Raw genomic sequence first — 25,573 nt, 5'->3', positions numbered from 1 at the left:
TAAACCTCATAATAAATGAGTAGCTAACTTTGGTGAGGAGTTAGATGCAAATTGCAAAGTCCAGCACAGTCTGCAGCAGTTGGTTGTAAAGCAGAGCTATTCTAATAAAATATTTTTTTTCATGTCTTCATTGAGAAACTGCACTGTAAACTATTGGTGCTGACAATGTTCATTTGCCTATATGAAACACTGACTGCATCCATTAATGCAAATACAGAGATTCACATTTTACCAGTATCAGCAAAGAAAGTTCCAGGTTGTGTCTTAACTTACTCTCACAAATATGACTGCATCACACCTCACAGGGTAAATTTAGAGACTTCTACAATGCTTAGGGGCCGATTCACTAACTTCGAGTGAAGGATTCGAAGGTAAAATTTCGGTTACTTTTTTTGGGGTAAAATTTCAAAGTTTTTTTGGGGTTACTTCGACCATCGAATGGGCTACTTCGACCTTCGACTATGACTACGACTTTGAATCGAAGGATTCGTAGTAAAAATCGTTCGACTATTCGACCATTCCATAGTCGAAGTACTGTCTCTTTAAAAAAAACTTCGACCCTCTAGTTTGCCATCTAAAAGCTACCGAAGTCAATGTTAGCCTATGGGGAAGGTCCCCATAGGCTTGCCTAACTTTTTTTGATCGAAGGATATTCCTTCGATCGTTGGATTAAAATCCTTCAAATCGTTTGATTCAAAGGATTTTATTGTTCGATCGAAGGAATTATCCTTCGATCGTTCGATCGAACTATCTGCGCTAAATCCTTCGACTTCGATATTCGAAGTCAAAGGATTTTAATTCCTAGTAGAATATCGAGGGTTAATTAACCCTCGATATTCGACCCTTAGTGAATCGGCCCCTTAATGTTGCATGGATGTCATCTAAGCCTGGCCTTAAATTTTGGATAGTGAGACAAGCTTTTTGAAACATTGCTCATGTCAAACAGAAGTTGTCAGTGGTATGTGTGCTGTATGTGCACAGTGGTATGTGTGCTGTATGGGCACACCATGAAAAAGAAATATGAATCTGGCAAAGCAGAGTGTCACAATTCACCAGAAAAAAAATAATCTTTATTACACAGTTTATAATATATTTTATTATATGTATGAGATGTGTGAGAGTTTGTCATGCTATCCAAATTGTCTGTTTAAACTTCAATATATCACTATATACATTCAGCTGTCCAGCTTTGATAAGTTAAATGGCAGCTATTTTTAATATTTCTCATGTTTGACACATTATATACAGTTATGTATTTACAATGAATTACTCTCTGACCCCTTACTGATCATTGAATCGCTAAATGGTGAATCACTTTTATGCCCATTGAATTTTCTGTCTTCATGAATAATATTTTTGTGTGAAGCATAAGTTTAAGTAAATTTTGTTATACTAACATACCAAACAATAATCACTTTCTTCTGCAGTAGAAGGAGTATGCTTTTCTAACGAGAGAATAACATTTGGTTTGGAAGCAGTATATATTTATAAGCAAGATTCTGTATAAATATTATTTGTTGGTAAAAGCATAAAAAAATTATTGCAAACCTTAATCAATATGGCTGTCCATACTGTATGTCCATAGGTCTGTGCACATGCACAACATTATTCTGTTTGTTTATGTTTTCTTTGTGCTGAAGTCCTGGGTTTTGTTGCAGTGCCTTTGTTTAGGGATATGGTGTGTTCATTTATGATATTTCGGTTGTTTAACAAAGCCCCGCTTGGTATGTTGTATTGAGAGAAACCTAAGATTATATTTTGCCAACAAAAGAATATCTTTATATGCCATGGTGAAGCATAAATCCCTGTACCTCTTTGTTAATGGTGCCTCATTGCAATCATGTAAGATTGGCATCCCTTTTGCTGCACAATACATCAAATGTGGCAACAAAAGAGTAACTGGTTTTAGGTGTAGGTATAGTTTATAGCTACTGTTTTTTATTTAAAGGCATACATGGGTACCAATATTCCCTTCACACTAAACATACTAGCTGTAAAAAAAATGTGTCATGGAAGAAACTTCCTAAAAGTGTGCATCCCTTGAAATGGAGTTGGTACCTCTGAGTAATTGTATGTGTACTATGGATGAGCTATAACTACTTTTGCACAGAAATTTCATAAAATACTAATGTTTTTATTTGTGATCAACAATCTGCCATGTGAGAAATAGTCCCTTATCACACAATTTGAACTCATGCTGTCTTAAGTTGTTGGACATTTTATTAAATTATAGTTTCTTAGCACATGCTGAGCTAATATTGTATTCAATGTAGGTTGTTCTACAATGGTAATATAATTGTGTTTGCCGGTAGCTGTATTCTCTTTGCTGTGTATCTTGACATCCTATTCATTTTATTGCCATTTGCCACTACAGATATTTGTCCAACTTTATGAATAATTGGCTTATTATGACATCAATATCCCATTGCTGATCCATCTTGGTCAGTATGATCTCATTTAACCTGCCATCTCTCGCTTTATTTTTTGTCTCTAAAGGTAGCACTTTACATTTGTCTGTGTCAGCTGACAAACTATCCCTGCAAACTAATGAAACTAGAGGATAAACTTACTGCAATAAAAATAGAAGAACAATGTAGTGACATTTTCTAAATATTTCAGAAAAAAATCAGTTCTTTAGAACACAACCCCATGTATTCAGAGTAAATATTTGAACTGTTTTTTCCAGTAACAGCGTATACTGTTTCAATAACAGAATGAATTGAGTATATTTGGATGTGTGCAGGGACCAATAATAATGGGGTGGTTTGTTCAACATATAGAAAAAAACATACACAAGATGGCTATTGTTTAACCCTTTTTCTGCCAATGACCAATGTTCCACATTATAGGAAAGCAAATTGAAAGCCTACCAATGAGGTAGCACATAGATTTATGGGTTTAAATATGGGAATATGGGTATGTGTTTACCAACAACATGCTTTTACTGATTCAATCTGAACCCAACAAAACCTCTGTCAGGGATAGATCTAAAGTGTCAGACCAGATAAAAACTAAACCAGTGGACAAAACAACTTGGATTGATAATTAAGAGTTTGTTTGGATTCATAGGGGCATATTTATCAAAGAGTGAAGTTAGAGATCTCCACAATCCACTAGAGTGAAATTCTGCCACTATCGATTCATTTCTATGGGATTTTTAACAGAGTATTTATCAATGTGTAAAAGTGAAAGTTCACCCTATGATAAATATGCCTTTCAAAATCCCATAGAAATGAATGGGATGAATGGATAGTGGCAGAATTTCGCTATAGTGGATTGTGGAGATCTCTAACTTCATTCTTTGATAAATATGCCCCATGTTTTATCAACATACAACTTGTAATGTTTTCTAATTAGTTTTTAAGATTGGAATACAAGAACAGATTAAGCTACTAAGCAGAACCAAATCTATTCTGAAACTGTCCAAATCATTATATCTGTACAAACTCTATTCACCAAGCTTTTTCTCCTTGACATACAGTAGTAAAAGGATTACATATTTCAGTAAGCAAGACTTTTTATTTTTAGTTCTTCGTTGTCATTTTATTTTTTTATTTGAAAGCACCGATTAAGTTGTTTACTGTACAGTATTTCAGAAGCATTAGTCATACATACTGAGACAACTAAATGGTTGTTATTGTATAGATGCAAGACACAAAATATTAGAGACATATATAAGCATGCAGTTTGTGTTGCTTGTGTATTTCCTTCACTCCTATAGATTATAGAACACGAGGTTTATTTGAAAAAAGACTGTAAAATGAAGAATATATTGAAAGAAATCGGAGAAAATTTTTATGGATGATACAAAGGCAAATGGCAGTATTTTATCAGTAATTCTTGCCTTTGTCTTATTAACAAACCAGAACTAAATAGAAGCCTTTCTTTATCTTCTTGGTAGTTGGTTGAAGATTGCTAGGGGCCGATTCACTAACTTCGAGTGAAGGGTTCAAAGTAAAAAAACTTCAAATTTCGAAGTGTTTTTTGGGCTACTTCAACCATCGAATGGGCTACTACGACCTTCGACTGTGACTACGACTTCGAATCGAACTATTCGAACTAAAAATCGCTCGAATATTCGACCATTCGATAGTCGAAGTACTGTCTCTTTAAGAAAAAACTTCGAACCCCTAGTTCGCCATCTAAAAGCTACCGAACTCAATGTTACCCTATGGGGAAGGTCCCCATAGGCTTTCCTAAGTTTTTTTGATCAAAGGATATTCCTTCAATCGTTGGATTAAAATCCTTCAAATCGTTAGATCACACTATTTGCGCTAAAATCCTTTGACTTCGATATTCGAAGTCGAAGGATTTTAATTCCCTCGATATTCGACCCTTTGTGAATCGGCACCCTAATGTTCTATTCCTTGAAGGGGAACCCAGTTGCAGTGACCCTACCCCTCAGGTCTGCTGCTGGAAGTTAGGCAGTGGAGGGGAGAACCTGCCAGAGTGGTTATGGGAGGGCAGCGTAGTGGAAAGTCAACACAGGCAGGGAATGTTACCGGAGGCAGCTGCTAACTGCAGCGGCGCCGCAAGTTGCCAATAAGTAAAGGGTGGATAACAGAGTTGCGTCCGGCCAGAAGTCACAACAAGCAAAGTCAAATGGGCCGATAGAGGAATGTTACTATTATCACGGATGAGTTCACAAGTAACAACTTGCTCACTACAAACCAATTGTGCTGACAATGACCATGTGTGTTGGGTATAAATAACCTCCCACTACTGCTGATTTGCCAGTAGCAGACTTAGCCTTAACCCCTGCTTTACTGGACGGAATTAAATTCCTAACAAAGATAAAGAAAGGCATCAATCATGAAAAAAAAAACAGGTTGGCAAGGGCTAATTGAATGACAGAGCCAGAGCCCAGTCCATGGTTACTTACACTTCCTAAATACTCCCAGGCAGATTTAACCTTCTCACAAGACTCACAACACCACCCACCACCAATTTTCTTAATTGGCAACACTTAAAAAGTAAACAAAATTGTACATGGAAACACTATACTTGTTGAATTTACTGTAAGAACATAAATAGGTCTAGTATTCCAATACCAATTTTGACGTGTTATTAAAGTGGTGCCTCCCCTTGTTTTTCGCTCGATTGTATGAATCTAATTTGTGTTAAAAGTTCATGTTTTAAAATGAAACAGGATACGTTCCTTGTACTTTGCTAAATTGCTAATTTGCATTTGTATTCTGACAATCTTCTCAAGGTCAGCAAATGTTGAGATGTAGTAACAATGCTTCATGTTCTAAATGGTCTTGACCTTGCATTTTAGTAATTGATGGTATTGTTAACTCATGGACACTGTCTCCAGTTGTGTTCATTGGACTATATAGCTGTTGTACATAGACCATAGGAAAATTAAAAACAATGTTCCATGCTCTGTGCTTCGCTTTTACCTACAAGTTTAACTGTAATTAGTTAGAGCATTTTAATGTTCACAGAAAAACTAATAATATAAGCTGTCCTTATTCAAATTATACAGTATTTGGAGATTCTCTTAGCAGTGTACAAGAACACCCTTTAACACAACATGTTATCAGGAGTAAATATATAGACACAAAATACCTGTCTATGCAGACCCTTGTGAACATTTGCAGAGATTTACTACTTTTTTACAGTTACTATATATGTAATGCATATGGCTGAAATATTTAGTAGGAGACATATAAAAATATTTATTATCATGCATGCATATTGCAAATTAAGTATCAAGGGAAAATCAACAATTAAAGCTAAAACTAAAATATCTGATCATTATAAAAATCCTTGTTTTTGCAGATAACAGACTATGGTGGGCAGATCAAAACCTTGGACAAATTGGAACATGCAATAAAAAGGATGGAAGAAATCCTTCCGTTATGAGAAATAAGACATTAGGAGTTATGCACATGAAACTCTATGATAAGGAGGCTCAGCAAGGTACCACTTTCCTAATCTCCTATATCACCTAATTATCAGATCATTAACATCATTTTAGCCATGTTCTCTCTCATCCCCCATGGCCTCAATTCTCCTCAACACATTTCATTGACTATGGTCTTTCTTCAACCCAATTAACTATGTAATCATTATTGATTAGAACTGTCCCATATATATATACATTATGTATTATATGTACTTTTATATGAACTGTGCACAGTAACGTAACTAGAGGGGGGGGGGTGGGCCCTGGTGCGGGACGTGCATCTGGGCCCCCCGCCCCCTCCGTACGTGATTTTCGGCCCACACTTCAGTGGCGCACAGGCTGGCCCGCTCGCACCCCTGCTCCCCCGGTAGTTCCGCCACTGACTGTGCACATTTACAGAAATTAAGCCACATCTGCACAAAGTAGAATTTCATTTTACATTTGTAAAGGAGAATGTAAATGTTTTATGTAAAATATGTGCTTTCTATCTCGGTGGCATTCTGCATTTCTACATACTAATTAAAAAACACAGATACTGCATTTAGAGACACCACTGATTGCTTTATTTTTGCAGTGATATTAAAGTGTCCCTATAAACATATTTTAAGTTTACTCATTGGTGTTTGTAACAGTGAAACAGGGTCAGACTGAGCTGGCGGAACACCATGCGAAAACCCGGAGGGCCCCGCTGGCCCAGACATGCTCCCTGCCCAAGTCTGCAGCTGTTTTCCCTGACCCCCCTCTCCTGCCTGATTGCCAAAACAAGCAAGGTCAGAGCGTGCGAGAAAGGGGGGCAGGCATGGAGGCAGGGACCCAGAGGGGGATTTGCGACAGGAGCATGGAGGGGGGCCCCTGAGACAGCAGCCCCAGTGGGCTCTAGGCTCCCCAGTCCAACCCTGCAGTGAAATGCCATGGCAGGGTAATGCTAGGCCAGCATACGTATATGACTTGACTGTGTACACAAAATGAGAAAATCTAAGATTTTGTAGTTGCTATTAGGATGAAATGTATACCCCTCTTTAAATGAACGTGTCCATAATGACACCTGGATTGTGAGTCCCAAAATACTGGATTCTGAATACTGGATTCAAATACTTTTTCTATTCAATTGGTTTTTCCAATTACTTTTTTTTTTCTATTTGTGACCATTTTTCTAATAATGAAGTGTAAAGTTTAATTTTTCACCTTCTAAAGCAGCTCTGGGAGGAAGAGTCACTGACTCTTTAGCTTCTAAATTGAAATATTTAGTTGATACATTTGTAATCGTTGTCCCTGCTGAGCAGAATCCCTTAGTGTTATTGAAGGCAGCTGTTAGAATAAATACAATGGTTGCTAATATTCCACCGATGCTGCTGAGAAATGCATCAACTAAGGGGCAGATTTCCATCTAAAACCTGCCAAATTGCTGTTTTAGCCTATGGGGGACAAAGTGTTTTTTTAAAAAATACTTCAAATTGAATTTGATCGAATTCAATCTTACTTCAATTCGAACGATCGAATACAGCCTATTCACCTGCAAAAAAAACAACACATTGATTTTTTTTAAATACATTTCGGTTTGTCTTTTTTTATTTGAATTTCAAAGTTATTGAGAGTTCAAAAAAAACTCCCTTTACTTCGAAATTCGACCCTTGATAAATCTGCCCCTAAGTGTATCAACTAAATGTAGCAAATTGTAACAGTTCAGAATGTTCCTGGATCACGGAGCTGCCAGACCAAAACAGAGACAGGAAAATTAAACTTAAATTTTAGGAAAACAGTAAAAAATAAAAGATGGAAAGCAATTGAAAAAAGTCTTTGTTTATAGTGAACAATCTGAAAACAAATTAACTGAAAAATGTGTTTGGAAGGTGAACAACCCCTATAAGATAAAGGGCATATTTATTATTCTATAAAATTACACACACCTTGATAAAATTGCCATTTATTTTACATACCTGTAGCTTATTACACAGTTTTTTCAGCAAATTTTATCTTACACAGCATAATAAATGTGCCCCAAAATGTATAGTGGCTCTTTCATCCCTTTAATTCACAACTTTCCCTGTATATGACTACAAACTTGTTGTTTTTCTGATAAGTAAGTCCACTGAAAATCCCTTTATATATAGTTTTATTTATATTGTGATTTTAATATTTTCCAATCTGTTGAGCAACATTTTTTCATGCAGTGTGACTTTTATAGATGGGTAATATTGAAGCAGCACCCCCTTCTTTCTTAATTTGAAAGATACTGTAAGTAACCTCTAGGTTTAATCATCATCAACCCCTCACTTTATATTATGTATTTCCAAAGTGGAATGCCTTTCCCTAGTTCCTGCATTGTCCCTTTGTGCTTACTCTGCTCACAGTAAGAACTGTGCACATTGTGTTATTACCAAAGTTCATTATTTTGTCAGAAAATTACAGGTTTAATATGAAACCATCATTATTTTGATTCAAGAAATATTCCAAGTAATATTGAAGCTTATGATTTATTGATATAAGTTATTTGCTTCATTATTGTGCTATTGTTAAAATATCATGTTATAAAATATAACTGTAATCAGAAGTAAATGTTCTTTAAAAATGTAACTTAAAAATACACTTTCTTTGACCTATTTACTGAGTATGGTGATCAGGAAAAGGCAGCCTGCAGAGTATACGTTGCACACTGCCTGTAGATTATAAATTCTATTTCTGCCAAACATTCAGGGGCAGATTTATTAAGGATTAAAATGAAAATTTGAATTAGAATTTTCTAATTTTATTTTTGGTCAAAACGCTCAAATTGTAAATTATCCAATTTGTAAATTATTAATTTGAATTTTGAGATTTATCATACTCGACTATTTGCCACCTTAAACCTGCCAAATTGCTGTATACATTAATGAAAGAGCAGCAGGCATCAATTTGGTGATGTTTGCAGCCTTCCTGATGAGTTCGAGTTTTTTTTCAGAGACAAAAAGTCGTATTACATTTTTTTAATTCGATTTAAACCAAATTTGATTCCCGTTTTCGGATGAATTCATTTTGTCCAAGCTGAGAAAATTTGATTTATTAATACATTTAAATTTTTTTTTTGTATTGAAATTTCTTTTTTGTTTTTATTGAAAAAAGCATATTATGACATAGCATAGACATAGGTATCAGCATTAAAATGATATTACAACAAAGATATAGAGTTTGAATCATTTGACATACAGTAGCAAACTGTCCTGGGCCATGTAGCTTACCAAAACATGCACAGTTTTCGGAAGTTCACAGTCAACAATATAACACTTCACAGTCTTATTAACATAATACATATTACGTCCCATATCAGATTGCATCACTTGTCTTCTGTTGTGATCTAGGGACCATTTGCGTTAGAAATATTTACATTTCAAATTTTAAAAAAAACTCACATGAATTTGAAATTTGACCCTTGATAAATGTGCCTTCCCATGTCCACAGTCTTTTATACTACATAAAAATAAATGTCAAACCTATAATAATACTAATATAAGCACAAGAGTAAAATGTTGTTATAGGATAGTATAGGATCCGTTATCCGGAAACCTGTTATCCAGAAAGTTTTGAATTATGGAAAGGCTGTCTCCCATAGACTACATTATAATCAAATAATCCAAATTTTTAAAAACCATTCCTTTTTCTCTGTAATAATAAAACAGTAACTTATACTTGATCCCAACTAAGATATAATTAATCCTTATTGGAGGCAAAACCAGACTATTGGGTTTGTTTCTAGTTTACATGATTTTCTAGTAGTATTAAGGTGTGAAGATCCAAATTACAGAAAGATCCCTTATCCAGAAACCCCCAGGTCCCAAGCATTCTGGATTACATTTTTCAGAATATCTGCATAATTAAGAAGATAACTAGGACAGAGATTTATACAGAGAAACATGCAAGTTCTATACAGATCTCAGCCTCTCTACTCTCCTCTCCTTCCCTCTCCACACATGAAGTTTATAAAGTACTCTGTTTAGCCATTTCACAAAACACAAAAAATCCCACTTTCACTTAGTCTATCTTTCTATTGCTGGCAGCTGGGGAACTTTCCCCAAAACCTGGCCCTTACCCCATCCCAGTTATATCACGGCCACGAGCTCCTTCTCTTTGGCGCAAATTCAAACAGTACAGAACTCTTACTCCTATACCCAAAAACCCAGTTAATCTTTCATGTGCTCTCTGGAATGCTAGATCTGTCTGCAACAAGCTCACCCCTTTACACGACCATTTCATTGCAAATTCCTTTAACCTACTCTCACTTACTGAAACCTGGCTTTCTCCTACTGACACTGCCTCACCTGCTGCCCTGTCCTATTTGGGCCTACACCTTACTCATACTCCCAGACCTGGTAACAGACCTGGAGGTGGGGTAGGTTTGCTTCTCTCTCCCCGCTGTACTTTTAAAGTTCTTCCACCTGTTCCCTCCCATCATTCTCCTCATTTGAGGCTCACTGCATTAGGCTCTTTTCTCCTGTTTCACTCTGCATTGCTGTTATATATCGACCACCAGGACCAACTGCACAATTTCTGGACAACTTTGCTGCCTGGCTTATTTTCTTTAATCTAACATCCCATCCATCATATTAGGTGACTTTAATATACCCGTTAACAACATTAACAACTCTTCTGTCTCTAAACTTCTTTCACTAACCTCCTTCCTAGGCTTAGCTTTGTGCTCAGACTCCCCCTCTCACTCCAATGGTAATGCTCTGGATCTCATATTTACCAGACTCTGTTCAACCACCAATTTTACTAACTCACCATTTCCCCTCTTCACTGTACATATTCTCAAGCCTGAGACACAGCTTGAGGTTGAACTTTGACTCTTTTATCTTTTCTCCATGCCAGGAGGATTTTTTGACTGGTGATGAAGTTTGATACAACTTGAGCAACTTTGGTTTTAAATGGAACATACGGTTATTGTTGGTTCATTATGAAAGTTTTCCAAAAATTTCCATTTCTTTCTATCTTCAATTAAAATGTGTGACAAATACATCCAATCAGGGTTACTGTTTTCTGAAAGGAGAGAAGTCAGCAGTCACAGCTCAGGAAATTGCAATATTTTTATGCAATTACAAAAATGCCTTATACAGTATATAGGGGTTTTCATCACAATTCATCTTCATATATTATATTTTGTTACAGAAATAACTTTTTTATGCTTATTACATTGTTTATTTGAATGTTGCCTCAGTAACAAAGAATCAGTCTTTTGCAATCTTTGAATGTCAGTTAAGGCTAATTGGCAAACTGCTAATTGCAGATTCTTAGCAAACGTGGGAGTATTTAAATACAATGAAATAACTATTTACACCTGAAGTATAAGTTGGCAAAATCATCAATAAAAGAGACAACCCCATTAACAGTATCACTCCAGGTGCCTTAACAGCTTCATTAGTATGAAAAATGTGCAGTTTAGTAATGTTTAAGGTGCTTAAACGTCAAAGAAGGATTACTCATTTTATTAGTCATCTTGATGAGGATCACAACAGCATTTCAGAATTTTAGCGAGTTAGAAATGTTATATGTATAATGCTTATATTTACTGGCTTGAACTATACTGGTAAAGATCACAAAAGACAAGTTATTTAAGAATTTCTTGTATATGATGGAAAATCTGTAGAAAGTATTATAGCAAAGAAGTCAAAAGACTCAAGTCCACCCACTGCTTATATTTCACATGTACTTAGCAGGTTCAACATTGTTTGGGGGTTTAGACTAATATAAGTTCCAAACATCTAGTACTGCTTCCATAAAGCATTGTATTCTTGCATGATCTTTAACCTTTCTTTCAAAAATTTCTAGGGTACAGAATTTTTTTTTTGTATTAATTACTCAGCTTGCTCTAAAAGTCAATGACTACATCTCACAAAGCTATGTTTGGAATAAATCAAAACTACAGTTTAAGAAGACTGAAGACTTAAAGGGCACAACTATTATCCCCAACCAAGGGTGCAGGCTAATAGAGCCCGTACTTCTGTAGGGGGTAACAGTAGTTTTTTCTTTAATTGCCCCAACCAGTGCTACAGTATAACACTTGCACAGAGATGGAGCTCCCGGTGCGAGTGGCCATGTCTGTCAGAGCGCATGTGCAAATGCACTTCTGACATTACATGCATGTGCCCATCATGCGCATTATGAGCAAGTCGTGGCGTGTGCCCCAACATGGGCACTTGTTCCATGAACTCCCTCCCATTGCGGGAGGCATAGCACTGGCAATTTTTTTTTAAAAAATTACTGTTATCCCCAACTGGAGTGCGTTCACCATTAGCCTGCATCTTCGGATGGGGATAATATTTTTGCCCAACTGGTTCCCTTTTAAGCATCATTATGAATCATGAGCACAAATATGCATACGTTAAGCTTTTCACGTGTACTTAATAAAAACACAGCAAGGACAGAGAACAATATCCTAAAATAACATTTAAACATACAGTATATCTTTACTCTTAGCTATTCAAATTAACCTGCCTGAACTTATTATCATGCTAGGGGGGAGAAGTATCTTACCAGTATTTTACGTAGTTGTATTTTGCTGTCCAGTTTTAGAATAAAAGAAATAGGTGTACAAAGATCAGACAGTGACATTATTTTCTCTATTTTCTCTAAAACCACAAATGCCATGAAAGTTATTAAAATATTTAAATATAGAAAAAATAAATTGCCGAATGATGCACTAAAAATATGAAAACTTCAAAACCCTGTAAAAAGTTACATTTTTTTGGACAGTTGCTAGTGATAAAAAAAATTCAGAAAGTCAGAAGTCCAAAATGAGTAAAAATGGTCCAGGAGGATCAACACAGCTCTCATTGACTTCTATAGGACCTAGACAATTTTCTTGTGGTTTTTACACTTACTACATCTCACATTTTTTAAGTTTTTAAGAAATATAGAAACCCAACAAATTGTTTGAGAATCATGAAAATAAAATTATTTTGAATGCTATTAAACAGGCCCCCAAGAGTCACTGACCTTGGCAAATTGGAGAAAATGTCATTGAAAGGTGTTGTTTTAAGAATCTATTTCTATTTTTTTTTTTCCAATATATTGCTATAAAGAGCCCTTGACGCTCCAAGACAAATAATGACTGAAGGAACGATGTGCAAAACATTGTACTTTCCAAAGTAGTGATTATTGTCTCTTGTCCAACAGTTCTTTAGTTCACAGGGAAAAATAATAATAGCAAACAAACATCTTGTGTTTTAGATTTAAAAATGTATTTAATGTCACTCACCGTTTAGTCATGTGTACATTCAGAAACCCCACACCATATTAAACATATTCCTCATCCATTACAACAATAGTGCTTTTTCTTGGTTTTGGGGAGTTGTTGAAAATTAACTGCTTCAGGTAAATTGAAACTATAGGTGAGGAAAAGGGAGCTATTCTCTCTATTCAGATTTTATTTATAACATTACATTTATTTAATCATGACTATCATTTTATTGGTTTAGTTTTTAAAATCCATTTTTTCCCTATGCCAAATTGCATATATTTGCAAAAATATAGGTGTTTGTTTATCAATAAGTGCAACTTGTAATTTTATGTAACATAAAACAAATTATGATGCACTTTGCAAAGGCTAACCTTCTAATTAATCCCTTAATTTTTTTTGACACATTGGGGGCTCATTTAACAACATGGGGCATATTTGCATCTGGACAGTATGGCAACCAATCAAATAGTTGCTTTATTGTTACCCATAGCTGGCTATGGGTACCATAGTGGTAATCACTGATTTGTTCTATGGGTCATGGCCCAGGTGCAAATATGCCCTGTGTTGATAAATGAGCCCCACTGTTTTAAATATATGTAACTGTAACATGCAATATTCTTATTTTTGCTTGTGTATTTAAGCAATTTTTTTCTGATTTATGTATTTGCAGGTAGTAATGCCTGCCAGATAAACAATGGTGGATGCTCACAATTATGTCTGCCAACTTCTGAAACAACAAGAACCTGCATGTGTACCGTTGGTTATAACCTAAAAAAAAATCGGATGTCATGTCAAGGTATATTTTGTGTGCATATTCCACTATTATGCATCTATTATGCATTTTTTCGGAAAGGTTTGCAGTTACTGTAAATACTGAAAAATGTATGATATTAAAGCACAGTTTCCTACTCATGATGGTGATGGTTAGACATTGAGTTTAAGTAGTGTTTTGATTTTAAATATCAAATTAAACATTATGTTTTAAGTACCATTACTCGGGTGCAGGAATTTGTACTGATTCACTGTGGGAGGGGGGGATGATGGCAAAATACCTGGTCCCTATATTCTTTGTTTCTTAGCCTTCTAAATCTGTATTAAGTCTCAAGAATTTCCCCCCTCATGTCAGGCCTTTTCAAACCATAGTGCAATAAGGAAATTTAGTAGCATTTGCAATGATACAAATATACATATGTAGCACTATAATCAACTGACTTTGCTGTAGTTAGTTCTAGCTATTTTCCATGTGGGATAATGCCACAAATGAGGCCCTCTCTCTCAGGGGTAAGCCCTCGCAATGGGGTTGAGGCAGGGTGTAGTGCAACTGTAACCAGGTGCGATAGCACAAATGATGAGCGCCAGTAGTTCTTTAATGCTTAACCAATGAACTGTCTTTATTTAACATAGCACATAGCAAATATCCACAATGGAGCTTAGAACAATCAGACAGCATAAAGGTAGCATATACTCACAGTACCAGTATAGGCTGAATCCCTGCAGGCCAGGGAATATACAGCAGAGAGAGTTGCAGCTTGTGAAGGCAGGGTCGGACTGGGGGGCCTGGGGCCCACCGGGACTAATTTCCAGGGCCCCCTTCGACCCCCCTGCCTCCCTACTATGATGCATAGAGCACACTTGCACGAAGCCGCTGCTCAGTAAAAGGTGCCGCACGCATGCGCAAATGGCACTGCACATAGAAAAACCTTTTTTTCTTTTAAGTATGGGATGGGGGACTGGCCTGGCGGGGGCCCATTAGGGGTCAGGGCCCATCTGTTTTTTTCCCGGTATCCCAGCCAGTCCGACACTGTGTGAGGGGTATTGCCCAGTTTTCAGGATCTCTTTGAGTTGCAGTCTAGGGGAATTCCTATTATGCCTAGTCTCAACACTTTGGTCCCTATTCTGGGTCAGTAATACCCTGGGATCTTAATCCCTCTAATATGCTCATTGGAAACCTTGAGCTGCTCAACTATATAACCTCTCTACCACTCCTAGAGTGATCTATAAATGAGTATGCTATCACTTTACTAGGGCCACTGGTCCTAGGATCACAATACCCATTCCCTTCCAGCCTGCTTGGTTTGGTTAAAGTAATGGACCCAAACCTCATGGTTCCCAAGACCTTTATACTACTGCACAGTGCCATCTGGTGTACACTGTGAGAACTACAGGGTTTACATAAGCACAAGGTCCCCATAAGTACCCATTTAGGCGTCCATATTACTAGGGATGTGCCTGTCAATGATATGTAAGGGTGTCTAAATTTTCACATCCCTACACATATATACTGTATCCTAGATTCTTTAGTTATTAAATACTTTTATATTATAGAAATGTATGTTCTTATAATAATACCCCTTTAAAGGTATTCACTGTGTCCTTACAGTAAATATGTCACAATTTTGTGAACAGCATATTTTACAGAAAACCGTGTGAAAATACATAAACAGGTATTTACTAAATGTTACTATTAACATTTTATTTCATGACTATTATTTGTTCTTGCAGGTATAGAGTCATTCCTAATGTATTCAGTGCATGAAGGCATTCGAGGAATACCTCTTGACCCAAGTGATAGAATGGATGCACTCATGCCCATCTCAGGAACATCATTCGCTGTTGGAATTGATTTCCATGCAGGTATATCATATAAATAAAAGAAAAGTTTGCTAGACAGTTATAGATAGATGTTTCTTCATAAAAATATTGGCACAATGTTAATGTAGGCACCTCATTCAGCCAAAGGCTTTGCTAGAACTGAAAGCTAATGCATTATTCTGAGGTTGTTAAGAGATTAATCTACGGAAGTGTTGTTATCATACACACACAGATCATTTTGCTCTTTTTGTGTGTAACTAAGATAAGGACCAATCATGTCTTAATAATCCTCAGAAGAAAACAAATAATGAATGCCCACCCTGGTCACAACACCCTTCAAAACTGCCATTAAACAATGTCAGCCAGTAGAAATTGTGGCGAATCTGAAGTACAGTAGTGTACACATGTTATATTCAAATACACTTGGATGAAATTCACCTGAAGCTAATCATACAATGGTTGACTATACAAAAAATATATTGCCACTATTCTTGCCATTTTAATATAAAGACTTCTAATATTACCTATTAATTAAACAATAGATTTCAAGGGTTGAACAGAGCATAACTTGTTGTTTTAAGTGACTAGATAAAAACTTATTTAGGATTACATTTTGTTCACATATCTACTAATTCGAAATTAAATGTGGCACTTTATCAGCTATTTTTTTTATCTGAGAAATTCTCTCCCCACTTAGTTTCTTTTAAGTTTTTATTTATTGCTTTAAATTTACAACATCAGTAAAGTGAGGAAAGAAGGAAGAGATAGAAGAAAGTAAAGCTACATGATCCTTTGCGAGTCATGTCAATGTTTACGAATTGAGCATTCAACCAAGTGTCCCATATTGCATTGAACATAGCTGGACATCTTCTTGACAAGTACACCAACTTTTGTTTGGGTAACACATCATTAATTAGTTTATTCCAGAAAGTAAAGGCTGGAGCCGATGTAGATTGCCAAGTCAACAGTATAGCTCTTTTCACATAAAACAACATCTGGAGATAGCATAAACATTGGTATGATGACAGTCCCAGGTCTTCTAGCACCCTGAGTAAGCATACCTTTAGACATTGAAAGTTGGGAAGGGCCAGACTCTTATTAATATATTTTAAAACAACCGACCAGAATTGTTTGATGACTGAAGGAAACATGAAGGAAAGTACCTACAGCAAGATTACATTTAGGACATGTATCTGATACTTGGGGGTACAATTTAGTCAGCCTGTACGGTGTTAAGTAAGCCCAGTTAATGAACTGCTATTTCCCTTTTATTATATTCAATGGATCAGGGTTGGCTTGCCACAGCAGGGTATAGAACCATGATAGAGGTTTATTTAAGGCTTACCTATGTAGGTTAACTTTTTAGGGTGGTTTCAGATATCTGCAGGGGTCTAGAGGAGAACTGGGAGTAGAAAGTGTGCCTAAATTGTAAATATCTAAAGGACATGGCGAGGGACAGTCTATACTCCTCTCTAAGAGTCGCAAAGTTTTTAAGTTCTCCCTCTGATATTATGTCTCTTAGCGTTTTAATACCTTTGTCTGCACATTGACTGATACCAGGTATCATTGATAGGCATGAGAGTGCAGGGTTCCCCCACAAGGGTGTTTGTGGGGACCACGCCTGAGTGGGCCTCCGTGACAGACAGAGGGATTTCTGGAACACTGTAATCACAGTGCGCATTGGGGTAGTGATGCTGTAATGGGGCGTTATTCCTTGATAGGGAAGCTTAGTCAATGCTTCTAGGGAATCAGTTGTGCAGTCTGATACATTAGATAGAAGGGGTTGGATAGCTTTTAAGCAAGTGAGGGAATACAGGGTTATGGGAAATAGCTCATAGTACAAGTTGATCCAGGGACTAATCCGATTGCCATTTTGGAGTCAGGAAGGAAGTTTTTCCCCCTCTGAGGCAAATTGGTGAGGCTTTCAATGGGTTTTTGCCTTCCTCTGGATCAACTGGCAGTAAGGCAGATATAAAAAAATAAAAATAAAAAAAAATAAAAAAGGTTGAACTTGATTGACGTGTGTCTTTTTTCAACCTTACTTAATATGTTACTATGTTACTATGAATGTAGGGCCACAGCCTCAAGCATGACTGCCCGATTGTCCTCCTCAGGAGTGAACCACCAGTGGACAAAAACCAGTTGACTCCCCCGCACTTATTGATATGTCAGGTCAACAAGCAGGAACCTTTTCTAATCTGACAGTTTGGATAGTATTCAGCAATTGGCTCTCATTCACAAATCACATAAAAGATATATATATATATATATATATATATTTATATATATATATGTGTGTGTGTGTGTGTGTGATTGGTTTGCACAGAATCCTTTGAGAATGGTTAGCAAATGAGGTTCAGTGACTACTAAAAGGATAGAAAATGATTTTCGGCTATATGCAATTGGATCATTGTGTCTTTCGTAAAAATTAAAAAAATACCTTAAATACAAAAAATAAAAAAAAATATTAAAATTCTTACATGAGAAATTGAGCATCTCCTATTTCCTATTTTCCTATATCCTATATTCCTATTTCTTTATTGGATATCTACCATTTGTCACTTTGAAAGTTCCAGAGGAGAAAATTCCTATCATTGTAGAGTTCTGTTACCCTTAAAACAATAAAGAATTCTTGACAACTATTAAACATTTTCAAGTAATTAAAAAAAATATTTTTCAAACAAAAGTGATTAGTCCATTGGTTTGATTGTGTTGGAGAATGTTTGAGCTCGTAAATTTGTAAGTCAAGAAAATCATGTATCTGATTTCTATGCAGTTGATATGATTAAATTAAATATTAAGAAATTATATGATTTACTTGAACTGAAAAGGCTGTTCAGATGAGTGAGATACATGAACTTAATCAACCAGTCCAATTGCTTTAGACGTATCACAAAGTGATCCATGTGAGCTATATGTTCAAATAAAGTTGGCTTGTTAAGTAAAATACAATAACCAAATTACAACTGAAGAAATAAACTGAAATTAAAACATGAATGTACATATTTATATGCATTCTATAATGCAGTTACCCATGATAGGCATTCCAGCATAATTCTTATTAAGAAAGGACACGTTTCAAAGTATAATCATGGGAGCAAAGCTCCATAATGCCATGCTCTGGTTGCATCCTAAGGCATAAATATTTGTGGTTGAACAACATATAACAGAGTGTAAAGAGCTGTGTCTCACTCTATAATGCTTTGCTGCCTGATTCAGCAGTCTTGTATAAAATGAGGATGGAAGGTGGACAGCACATAGGGATCCCTTTAATATTTTGCCTGCTTTGAAGGTAGCCATTCTTAACAATGTGCATGAACCATATCAGTTGAATGTAAGAACCACAGTCTTCTTTCTAACCAAAAAGACAGGATTTTATGAAGGATATATATTAAAATGTAATCATGCATTCTGATGGATTCATTGAGTCTACATCAAGATTTGTAATGTGTCTCATCTGTCCTTATTCCCATTTGTCTGGTTGCCTCAGCAACATGCTCAACTTACTCCGTACCAGAGATTCCTGTAGTGAAATCCAAAAACACATATTTCTCACAAATAGACAAAAAGCAGAAATAACAAAATCATCTAAAACACTTCTCTAAATTAGGATTCTTAAGCTCTCTTCTGGCCTAAAATAATTGTGTAAGGCTGAGTCACAGCCCCACCATGACAATGTACAATGCATCATGCAGAGTGTGTAATGGCTTTTTACAGATCACAGAAATGAATTATATTAAAGTTTTATTAAGATTAAAGTTACATATGGATGGCAAGAAATGCCTTGCAGGCAAATAAATGATTGCAGAAAACAGGCATTGATACCATTCAGTAACCTTTACAGAATAGGCTTTTCTTTGATAACTGTGAGCTTTTTCAAGCAATATTTTATATTACTGGTTACTGGTTATCTGTCTTGAGAAGGCTTAATTTACACATTTCAATTTGAGGCTAACGTGGATACTGTATTTATAAGTAGAATAATATCTTCACATTTATTGTCAATTTAATGTTTAATGGGCATTATAAAGGTAAATGTATAATCAAATACTCTTTGTTTATTTCCATTATTAATTGGTAACCAGGTCCCAGCCCATTTATCACATTCCACTGTAAAATCATAAACAGAGAAATTTTGACAAAGAATCAAAATCACATATTTTATTATTACTCATACATTCCTAAAATGGTCTTCATGTTTTTATTTTTTGCAGATTTTTTTTAATTAATTGGTCTTTCTCTTACAGTGGAGCTTAAACTTTTCTATGTTTTTATATGACTGTGACCAGGGCAGCCATCGGGGGGGGGACAGGGGAGAGAGTTGTAGGGGGCCCCAAGGGTAAGGGGGGCCCCGCAACACCGCACTTTCTTGATTAGCCGGCCCCCTGCCGACTTCGGGAAGGAAGGCCGGGAGCACAAGGGGAGGTATCTTCTGTCCATTACTTCCCCTTATTGGTCACTGAGTTTAAGTCCCAGTTGAGCTGCTCAGGGATTAGATAGCTGAGGTTTAAACTTCTCCTCCAGCTCATCCAATCACCATTCAGCTTTACCAGGACTTGAAATTCTGTGACCAATACGGGAAGAAAATGCTGTCACTGGAAGAAGATGCAGCCACCTGTGCTCCCCTTCTCCCTTCTGTATTTGGCAGCTCACTGACAGCAGGTGGGACACACTAATGAAGTAAGTGTGACATGGCAGGGCCCCCCTAAAGGTAACCCTTTGAGGTCCCTCTTGTGTGGTGGGGCCCTGGGCAAGTCTTTTTACATGGATGTTTAAGGGGGGCCCTGGCCACCAATTTTCTTAAAATGTGTGGGGGGGGGCTGGCCACCAATTTTTTTCCCCATGTGGGGTCCAAGCCACCAATATTTTTGAATAGGGGGGCCCTGACCACAAATGTTTTTTTAATGGGGGGCCCTGACCACAAATGTTTTTTTTTTTTAGTGTGTGGTGGGGGGTGGACCTGTGGGGTGGGGAGGGTGGACCTGTAGGTGGGGCTTGTGGTGGGCGCAGCCCAGGGGGCCCAGGAAATTTTTTCATATGGGGCCCTCCGATTTCTGATGGCGGCCCTGACTGTGACCTACAGTAAAACATCATCTGATTTTCAGCAAAAGTTAAAGGGATACTGTCATGGGGAAAATTTTTTTTTCAAAATGAATCAATTAATAGTGCTGCTCCAGCAGAATTCTGCACTGAAATCCGTTTCTCAAAAGAGAATGAATCAGTGATCACTTTGTTTCACTCAGTATTTGGTGTAACCCCTTGTGCAGCAATAACTGCAACTAAACATTGTGGTAACTGTTAATCAGTCCTGCATATCGACTCAAAGAGATTTTAGCCCATTCCTCCGCAAAGAACAACTACAGCTCTTGGATGTTCACTTTAGTCTTCTTTAACCATTCTTTGGTAGAAAGATGTGTGTGTTTATTAGTGATGGGCGAATTTATTCGCCAGGCGCGAATTTGCGCAATTCGCCGCCAGCGAATAAATTCGCGAAACGCCTGCGAAAATTCGCGGAAAAAATTGGCCGGCGTCAAAAAAATTTTTTTACGAAAAAACGGACGCCGGCGTCAAAAACGGGCGCCGGCATCAAAAACGGGCGTCGGTGTTGAAAAAACGGGCGCCGGCGTCAAAAACGAGACGCCGGCGGCGTTTCGCCCATCACTAGTGTTTATTATCATTGTATTGCTGCATGACCCACTGTCTCTTGAGAGTCAATTCATGGGCAGATGTGTTGACATTTTCCTTTAGATTTCTCTAGTATAGTTCAGAATTAATTGTTCCATCAATGATGGAAAGCCATCCAGGCCTAAATGCAGCAAAAAAAAAAAAATTCTTTCTCCAAATTTAACATTCCACATTTAAAAGGATACTGTAGAGGGAAAACATGTTTTTTTTTAAAAACTCAGATAATAGTTAACATGTCAGCTAACCAGATAGCAGCTCTCTGGCACCTCTGCTGAAGGATTTTTTGTATTGCTAAAAAAAAACACCTGATTTTACCATGACTTAACATGACTTGGGTCATGGCTAACTACAATGAATATGGGAGAAACAAAAGCTGTCTCAAAGCAGTTCCACCCTGGCACCTTCTCAAAGCTCAGAATCAGGCAAAAAGCATGGAGATGGTTGGCCCCACACCAACATTACAGTTAAATTGTATTTTAAAAATACATTTGGTTCAAGAATAAAATTATAAATTGTAGAGTGAATTATTTATATGTAAACAGGGCAATTTACTAATAAAAGGTAAACCATAAAAATAACGACAGAATCCATTTAAGTGACAACATTTATATTTTGGCTTCATTAGTCTACAAAAATGTTTCCAATATCCTTCTGGTTTGTTGACATGATCTTTAACAAATGGACAGCAATATATTTTATGGAGAACAGTGGCTTTCTCCTTGCTACCCTTCTATACACACAATTGCTGGTCAGTGTGCTCCTGATAGTGGACTCATGGACATAAACATTGGCCAATGTGAGACAGGCCTTTAGTTGCTTAGATGTTACCCTGGGTTCCTTTGTAACCTCTCGGACTATTAGACGCCTTGCGTAGGGTAAAACTTCTGTGACTGTTGATTGGTGGTGTCCAAATTCTTTAGAGTCTTGTAAAATTTTTCAGCTTTATGGGTATCAACTACTCTTTTTCTGATATCCTCAGACACCTCCTTTGTTTGAGCCATGATACACATATGGGGCCAGTCACCCACCTGGACTACAGCTGTGTCCAGGGCCGGAACTAGGGGTAGGCAGAGTAGGCACGTGCCTAGGGCGCAAAGGTGGAGGGGCGCCAGGCACGTACTCACTCCTACCCCTAGTCCGGTCCCTCTCTGCCGACCGCCCATCTGTGCGAGTACGCGAACGCATGCGTCGATTCGCGAATGCGCAGAAGCGTCTTTTCACGCATGCGCAGAAGCGCACAACTAGCCGGCGCAGCAGCCGGGCAGGCTGCCTAGGGAGCTTGCCCGGCTTGGCCCGGCTCTGGCTATGTCTCCTTAATAGTCACCACTCTGCTTGACTTTGAAGCAGAGGAGTTATTTTTGTTTTAGGGATGACTGTATCCCTTTAAGTGGGATAAGAAGACAAGTAATGTAGAATCACATTCGAAAAAGTTATGTCTAAAAAGAAAGTTATTTCTTTTAACCTCTGAAGACAAGGCAAACATAACTCGGTTAAGATGAAGAACACAGGGATTGCAAGGCTGGTTTTATTTGCAATGATTTATTATAATGCTGCATTTATCACGTTGTCGAAGAAGTCACTGTGGGAGGCAGGTATTATAATTTGTTACAGCTATATACTTCAGCTTGAAATCATAGCAATAAAAATACACTTCAGATATATAGATATGGAGCTTCAAACGTTCATAAAATAAATGTACTCAAAAGCGAAAAACATACAAGTCTGAAATCTGGCACAAACTTTAAAGCAATACATGATCCCCATGAGAGTTATCCTGAAATTGATGTTTTTATAAGTCAATTTTCCTTTAATTGCTGCTATAAGCAGCACTGCACACTTTTATAATGTTTTGAAAAAGAAGACACATTTAACATTACAAAGTTAACCCTTGCTTTTCATTTTTAATATTCAGCTCCATGAAAAATAAATATTTTTGTTTGTATTATTATTGATGCAAATATGTGTCACTGATTTAAGGGCAGTTAAGAATCCAACAGATTTTTAGTCTACTTTTTACAATTATTTCATAGAGATGCTGCAGCAAAAGTTTTAAAAAATTTGGATCCTATTTTAGCAATTTAATGAGCATTAGGAACATTTTGAATTTCTGGTGGTTTTACATACATTAAAGTTCTGTTCCTCAAATCTAAAGGGATGGCCTCTGGTGTATCAATCATTTTAATATCTGTCTATAATGCCCTCTAAAAAATAATCATGTCTCCTTGCTAGCAACTTTTTTTCCAGAGAAAAAACCCAGACATTGTGAGGATCCTACATCATGCCTTATTTATCAAAATTTGGATTTGTGACATCTACATGAACTCATAAATTTTTAGTTGCCCACAGTTTTACATTCAAGTTTTTCAAGTTTATTAGCTTAATAAATACTTGATTGTAAGTAATAATTAGTTATAGTGAGTTTTACCACAAAAAAATGTTGTAAAAACCCATATTTGAATGTTGATAAATCAGCACCATAGTATTGTGATTGTGTACCAAGAAGCAGTAGTTATGTTTGTAGATATCAGAGTTTTGCATAAATCCGACAATGTTACTTGAATTGGGTCTATTAAAAAGGAAACATTTAATACCTAGTGCCTAGTTGTGTAGAAAATAGGTCAGATGTCTCTGTTTATCACTGCTCTAATCAACCAATGGACCTCCATCTGATAATAATGGTCCCCCTTTCTATTTCATTCTTTTACTATTTACATAATTAAAAAAATATTATTGTATTAATTTTACTCCTCGGTGCAATACCTCTTTTCCATATTTATTTTAGGTTGTCTGATAGTATTACTTTTAGATTGTTCTCCCATGAATACTTAGCAAAAACATACTGGCAGAGGTGACTTATATTTGCATTTCAATATATAAGTATGTATATATATATATATATATATATATATATATATATATATATATATATATATATATATATATATATATATATATATATATATATATATATATATATGTGTGTGTGTGTGTGTGTTTTACCGCACAGACCAATTGCTACTGTACCAACCCCTAGGAGTCTGCGTGTTCCATATTGCACACCCATCGGTCTATGTATGTGGGTAATGACTCTAGCACGCCCCTTATATTTCCTTCACTGAGACAATCAGTGTCCAGAATGGAGACAGCTAACCTGTCTAAACATGGGTGGTTTTGGGCTGACCCACAACTTTAACTGGCATGATCAGGGCCCCAACTACCGTTCAATAATGAGACAGCTAACCTGTCCAATAGCCTAGGCTCTGCTTTCGCTGACATCACTATCAAGCGCTCAATCGCAGTATTAGAAGCGGATTTGACAGAGGGGAACAGCAGGCGCAGGGAGCTGGGCTAGCTGTGGCCACTCACGTCAGGCGCTACTGCACTTGACCTGGGGGGTCCTGAGGTCAAAAAGGACGGGCACGCCTGCGGCCCTCCAACGTTGTGCCAACTTTATGTTGCTATCCACAAGCCCCTTAGAAACAAGTGGTCGCACGTGAGTCTGATGCGCTTGGATGCGCACAACCACCTCTATATGGCTGGGCGTTTGGGTCAGAAAGTAAGAAGGTAAATTTGGGCTCCTGATATATAGGGATAATGGTACGGATTGTAGCTTTATTTGGCATCTGAATCTTCTGAATTCTTGACTTTTTACAGCCCCAGATCCACTTTCTTTCTACCTGTAATCTGACACTTCCTGTCTTCCCCCCCACCCAGACTGATTCTGTCTCCTCCTCTCGCTTCTAAGTGATTGCCCCTTGTTGCTCAGCAACGGATTTGGCGCCTATTTGGAATTCCAGATCTTATAATCAGTGGGGGGGTTGGGGTCTCTGGTTGCATGTTTGTATACTCTTGAGAAAGATCCCTGTGAGGGATCGAAACGTCGAGTTAAATAAAACGTTTTTCTTTATTTTGCCTGAAAATCCTGTGAGTGCCGCCATTCTTTATATATATATATATATGTGTGCCACCATGATTGCTTGGATGAGGTAAACACCTAATTATTAAATACCCCTGGTAAACTAAGGGGCCTATTTACTAACATTTACATTTTTTATTTTTTTTCAGGAATCTAATTTTTTCTATAAATTGTTTTTTTATTTCTCTAAAACTTAAAAGTTGAGATTTATAAAGTGTATAAACCAAAAAAAAAAAACTCTATATAAGTCCATAGGAGT

The 25,573-nt window shown here is 37.0% G+C and overlaps 1 protein-coding gene across 1 annotated transcript in view; it reads left to right on the top strand.

The window, feature by feature from the left end:
- LOC108702259 (low-density lipoprotein receptor-related protein 1B-like) overlaps positions 1-25,573 on the top strand; it is a 724,128-nt gene that overhangs the window by 452,135 nt on the left and 246,420 nt on the right. Inside the window, exons 32-34 of the mRNA XM_041578093.1 lie at positions 5,785-5,925; positions 13,792-13,917; positions 15,624-15,755. Of these exons, the coding sequence (XP_041434027.1) occupies positions 5,785-5,925; positions 13,792-13,917; positions 15,624-15,755 (399 nt within the window). The remainder of the gene's footprint in view (positions 1-5,784; positions 5,926-13,791; positions 13,918-15,623; positions 15,756-25,573) is intronic.

Source organism: Xenopus laevis, chromosome 9_10S, assembly GCF_017654675.1.
Source record: "Xenopus laevis strain J_2021 chromosome 9_10S, Xenopus_laevis_v10.1, whole genome shotgun sequence".
Taxonomy (NCBI): Eukaryota; Metazoa; Chordata; class Amphibia; order Anura; family Pipidae; genus Xenopus; species Xenopus laevis.
Note: the sequence above shows the minus strand (reverse complement) of the source record. Positions and strands in the feature narration are given on the sequence as shown.